This window comes from Aphanomyces astaci (genome assembly GCF_000520075.1).
Source record: "Aphanomyces astaci strain APO3 unplaced genomic scaffold supercont1.12, whole genome shotgun sequence".
NCBI lineage: Eukaryota > Oomycota > Saprolegniomycetes > Saprolegniales > Verrucalvaceae > Aphanomyces > Aphanomyces astaci.
In genome coordinates this window covers 44,170-50,169 of record NW_009798275.1, presented here as the reverse complement: position 1 = coordinate 50,169, position 6,000 = coordinate 44,170, and the positions used below count along the sequence as shown (strand labels likewise).

At 45.3% G+C, this 6,000-nt stretch overlaps 2 protein-coding genes across 2 annotated transcripts; one reads left to right on the top strand and one right to left on the bottom strand.

Annotated features, from left to right (window-relative positions):
* Positions 1-391: 391 nt before the first annotated feature.
* Positions 392-2,790, top strand: H257_06101 (hypothetical protein; the record flags this gene model as incomplete). Its single annotated transcript, XM_009831217.1, has 6 exons — positions 392-690; positions 864-1,035; positions 1,840-1,981; positions 2,068-2,216; positions 2,338-2,629; positions 2,762-2,790. 6 exons carry the CDS (start codon positions 392-394, stop codon positions 2,788-2,790), a joined length of 1,083 nt encoding a protein of 360 aa, XP_009829519.1.
* Positions 2,791-2,904: 114 nt separating this feature from the next.
* H257_06100 (hypothetical protein) lies at positions 2,905-3,559 on the bottom strand (the record flags this gene model as incomplete). The annotated part of the gene is made up of 2 exons (XM_009831216.1): positions 2,905-3,097; positions 3,210-3,559. The coding sequence occupies 2 exons, from the start codon at positions 3,557-3,559 to the stop codon at positions 2,905-2,907; spliced, it is 543 nt and encodes a 180-aa protein (XP_009829518.1).
* Positions 3,560-6,000: the final 2,441 nt, after the last annotated feature.

Below are 6,000 nucleotides of genomic sequence, written 5' to 3'. Positions count from 1 at the left end.
CGGGCGGGTTTGATGGGGAGATAGATCAGCGGCGGTGGGGGTTGGACTGGCATCATGGAGATGGAATTGCCAAGAAAAAAGCTGCTCTGTGAAGCTCCAAAAATCAGATATAGTGTATGTGCTATACAGTATTTAGTGTATGAATCAAGGACTTTGGTGGGTTAATAGTAGAGAGTATTCGCAAAGCCATTTCGAAAATTCCAACTCAGAATTTCTCTATATTTTGATTGGAATTGGAAAGTTCTCCTAAAACTAATTTGCAAACTGACTAAACTTTCCAATGTTGGCGCTTGAAGTGGAAAGTAAGTTTCCACTTCACAATAGAAGAGTGAATGTAATTTGTATGGAATGTACGCATTGACGTTGGAAAATTACCCCCTCACTTTCATTCATGGACAACACGAAGACATCATCACTCGAAGGCAGCGACAAGAAACCTTCTCAGTCATTCATGTCTGCTTCGGACGACATCGCACTCCTCAACGAAGTATCATTCACACGGCCATGGGAATCCCGGCGGTCAGCGGCACGACTCGCATGGGAGGAGATTGCAAAGAAGCTCACCACCGACGCTAGCCTGAGCGCATTTAAAAGTGGTCCGGCTCGACGCAAGAGGACCGAGTTTCTTCTCAAGAAGCATGTAGCCAACGAGCACGCCAGCCTTCGCAAGTCGGGGTCAACGGAAGATATGTCCGTACTCAGCTACTCACCGATGTTGTCACGCGCATAGCAGATTACAAGCAATACAAGGAAGTACACCTCGACCTTGACCGGTGAAAAATGCAAGGTCTGATCAACTCAGGCGAGGCAATTCGTGAAATGGCCCTGCAATCGACAAGCAAGGAATTTAACGGTGTCTCCAGCTCGTCAAGCGACAACGACAACAATACTCCGCATACTGGAACGAACAAGAAGCGCAAAGCCAGCACGGGCAAGTTGCGCTACAAGAAAACGAGGACGAAACGGAAATCCTTGGACTTGCTTATGAGTGGTGTGTCAGAGGGCGTCTCGAAACTATCGAAAGCGGATGACGAAGTGGCGGCGATTCAACGCGAGCGTTTGGAATTTGATCGAGAACAGGCTGCACTTGATCGAGAACAGGCTGCACTTGCTCGAGAACAACTTTCGTTTACTTGTGAACAAACAATTGTAGCAGAACAGCGCTATGCTGAATCTCAAAGGGTTATGATTGCACTTCTACAGGAAAAAATAGAACGTATTCTATTTTTTATTTAGTCGTGAGCTGTTAACATCTCCTCAAGCGATGGCGGCTTGCAATTGAAATACATGGATATTTGATTTCCCATCGGTTGCAAGCAGGTGTGCCAGTTGGTTAACAAGACGCACACGATCCACACTTGCCCAATCGGTAATTGCCGCACCTTTTGTTTTTTGCTCCAATCCATGAATGACCACAAACATTTAATCAAGTGGAAACTCCACTGCCTCACGTACTGAGCTCATTGACTTGTTGAAATTGTCGGCGTTGAAACCGTGCGGAACGTTGGAAAATGGACAACACAAATGCGGACGACATGCGTACGCCAAATCGCCATACAGCACGTGCCCGTGGAGCTCGGGAATAAGGGAAAAGGTATCCAAAATACCGCTTATGGACAACACCGTCGAATCGTGGCGTCGCCCCTCAACCGGACCATACATGGACACAACTACCGTATTCCCCACCTACCAGTACCCCCTGAAATGTCAGTAAAATCTGGTGCAAATGGGTATAGCTAGACAAGGAGAGCTGGGTCAACCAGGAGAGTGTGACACAATGTGATTGGTTAGTTTGAATATAGTGAATACTTGTGATTCGTTCGTTTCGTTTTGCTGCAGCTCAAGTGCATTTTGAATTTCATGCCTTCCCCATCGCCAAGCATCGGCCGCAAGCAGTACTACTCGGTCAAAGCCAAGATAGCCATCGTAGCCGAGAACACGAAGGCAAACGAGAGCGCCTACGCCACCGCAAAGCGGCATGGTCTTCAAACCAGTCAGGTTTCTAGATGGATCAAGAACTTGGCCTGTTTGAAAGCAGCAGCAGCCAAATCGCCGCGTTGACAGTAGGAAAAGGCCTTGGCGTGTCAAAGCCTCTGGTCGAAGCCGAAGTGCTGACCTACTGCAAGTCCCTGCGCGACGAAGACATCGCTGTGAGTACGAAAATGCTCATTGTCAAGGCATTGAGCATCGATCCTTCCTTCCATCAGAAACGCGTGGTCAGAAATTACTGTGGAAACAATTCTCAACGCGTGGCGCAAGTGCGGTTATGGATATGTAGTGTAGAATATGTATATACACAACGATCTACTGTCTACTGGTTTGATGATACTCCTGGAGGTGTTCCATAAGGACGGCTTTAACAATACCAGCGTTTCGTTCGGAGCGTTGCCGCTGGTATTTGCTCGGGGAGGTGCGGTAGTCCTCTACAATGATGGCAATCTTGTTCGCAAAGTCTTCTTACTTCTTCAGCAAGTGCAAAGGGAGGAAGCCGACGTGGCATGCTTGCTCGCTGGCAACAAGGCGGAACAACTTGAGAACCTCTTCCAGGTTCCAACTTTCGCCTCATACCTCAAGGCGGCAAACAACCAGGTCGTCGACTGTAAGGCTATCCCCACAAATGTCATGGCAGGTACATGAGCGGGCCCCTTCACCGCTCGACACACCCATGATGTCGACAGCCTTCAGCTCCATGAATCGACGCGCACACAAACACTCTTGAGGTAATTTTACTGGTGCTATAAACCAACCAATAAAATCTTAGACGGGTACAGCCTCGTGGGGATTCTATAAAACGTTCTACAATGGCTCAGCTTTGAAATTGGGTACTACTAGACCAGACGAAATGATGGGTACTGGTAGGTGGGGAATACGGTAGTCCATCGGGGGCTGTGATGGCCTGTCAGTTCAAACAATGGCGACGCGGGTGGCCATTGTAACAAGCGCGTTGGAGGTTTTCGTATGCGACACGGCTGAACCGCGAGCTGGGACGGCTAATGTAATGTCGGGTGCCATCAATAAATCCAACGCACGTAGCAAGGGGTGCTCCAGCAGCATTGATGACGCCAGCGTAACGTTGATAGCGTTGACGCAAAACAGCCTCATTGAGATAATCCAATTTGGAGTACCTCGTATAAAGGAATGCCACAACTGTTTTGACAATCCGGGATACTGCCCCCGATGATCGACCAAACTCGATTGCAACGTGGTACATTCGACACGGTTCTGCCAGCCGGCGACACGTCATGGCCAGGGCTTCGATGCACGGGACATAATCCCTTGACGACGTCATAACGGTACTGGGCAGGTGCAATGCCACACACAACACACGTAGTTGCGGTACGGTGAATCGGTAGAGGAACCGGGAGGTTGCGTCGTCCATAGTATCGGAAAATGCGTTGGCGTGATTGATCACTGGATGCTGAAGTCGGAGGCGCAGATAGTTATGCTCATGGAGGAATTGGACAGTGCGTAGAAAGTGCCTGAGCTTGGGAGTTGAGTGGTATACGCGAGCAAGGACCACTATGGCTTGCTCGTCCGACAACCGCGGAGCCACCACCATTTCCGAGAATGTGTATCCGGTTGTCGTTGATGTATCCGAACTTTCTACTTTGCGAATACTTGAAAAGTGTGGAAATTTCCAATTGAAATTCGCCGAATGAATTGTCAATTTGAAAAAAGAAACGACGTTGCGAATACTGATTTCCCTCCCTCTTTGAAACGCCTGATTATGAACAAGTTAGTTTTGGAGAGTACCAAAATATAAAGTGAAAACAATATTAATTTATGGAGTATCCTAGCTATTCAATTGCATGGCTGACACGTGCTCGCTAAACGACGACAGGTCGGTGTCGAGAATGCCAGTACGGTTCCAGCAGTTCACAACAGTTGACCGTGACACAGAGAGCCATGCATCCTTGGCCCACGCCATGGCGTCCACCAGAGGTACCTCATACAATCTGTCCTGACGGCCATCCATCAAAAATCGGAAGGGTAGCTTAGTGTAGAGTGTTGTTTAATTGCACGTCCAATTGTTGCCTTTGATGGTGTGGGTACAAGGGCATACTTTTGAGCAGCCCAGGCCGCCAGCTCAGTGTACGTAGCAACTGGATGTTGCATGTGATGAGCATAAAGTTCGTGCTTTTCGGCCAAGGTCATGCGCAACTTCATGTTTTGAAATGCTAACCCAAAACTTGCTCCAACATGCATGTGAGCTTTGAATTTTCGAATTCACCTCCAGTTTCGATATTTATAAGTTTACAAAAATTATTCAATTTGACCCGTTTCAAAGAGCGAGGGAAATCAGTACTCTCTAGTGTGAGTCTAGTTCTTGGTTGTGATTGGTTGTATATACATGGCGGACAATAGGTTTGATTGGCTGAATATAGTTGGCTGAAAATGGTTTTGATTGGCTGTATATAGGGGGCTGAGAATGGTTTTGATTGGCTCTATATAGATGGCTGACAATGGATTAGATTGGTTGTCTAGAGATGGCTAACAATGGCTGTGATTGGTAGAATATAGGTGGCTAATAATGGTTGTGATTGGTAGAATACAAGTACTATTAATAGTATAAATTACTACGTAGTAGCATTGCTTTATATAATTCAGCATGGATGTTACTGACGAGTTATTCGAATATGATCAGTACGCCCGTCATTTCGGAAATATGGATGTCATTCGTCAGTACATTTGTGAATTCTCAATTACATGAACCAACAGTCAAGACTCGATATATTATCAGGAGCACATATACTTATTCAATCGCTGAGTCCAAGGAAATAACTGCCTAATGCGTAAATGAACTGGTGACCTACTGTGAATCTATATGATCCTATTGTTAATCACATCTATAAGGGTTTTAGACGGGTATTTGATGGATAAAAGGTATAACTTTTTGGACACCTTTTACCCGATTACTCTTGTTTTAATCCGTTTTATACCTAAAAACCACGGTTTTTGCTATGTTTAACGTGATTTGTATCCATTTGAAACTCATTTTTATTCATCGTCGAGGCGTATTTTTATTCCAACACCTGGAACCACGAAGCAAATACCCGAAATGCTCCCCTCTACATCAGATTGTAACAGATTTCGGAAATTTGGCAACTACTTCGTCAATAATTGTTTCAGTGAGACTCTTTGAATAATCCTGGTCCACCTATACTTTCACGATAGAAGTGACGAACTCGTTTTGCAACCTACTATACTATACAACGAGTAGTATATATGTAGGTTTTTGGGGTTCAAACGTTTGGATTGGCAGAAATTCGACATGAAGTGATTTGATTGGCTCAAGCGGTTCTTTAATCGATTCACTTCCGACATTCGATTGTCCAGTTTCGAATCGATTTGACAGTGTGACAATAAGGTGATTCATGTAATTCCCGGCCAGCATGCAATTCCCGACCAGCAAATGGCCAATCACAATCATCCATCGACGATGATTGGACAAAATTACGTACTCCTGTATCACATACTTGTAAGATTTAATATTATGCTTGTCCGACACGTAATACAGTTTTTATACTAGTTGCACTTAATATTACTTGCCGAATACTTTATACATATTATTATTAAGAGGTTCTGAGGATCAAGTGACTTACTGGCCGGGAATTAAATTCACACAGGGAAATTTCAATTTTAGAAATTCGACGAGCAAATATACAAATGATGGGACCTGCATAAAGTTATAAAGCTCGTCACGATCTTCAAAATGCATGTTTTTGCAGCCTCATCAGATGAATGGGTGACGAGTTATGGCACTCAAAAAGTAGACCAAGCTGGCCAGGAATTACATGAATCACCTTTGTATACAGTGTACGTTCGTCCGTACTACGGCCAACAAGCTGCTCGAGTATACAGTGTACGTTCGTCCGTACTACGGCCAACAAGCTGCTCGACTTGCACTGTGACAACGCTCAACGACTTTGTCGGATTGAACGATATATATCATATTCTTGATACGTATCTCATTTGGTTTAGACACCACACAGATACACA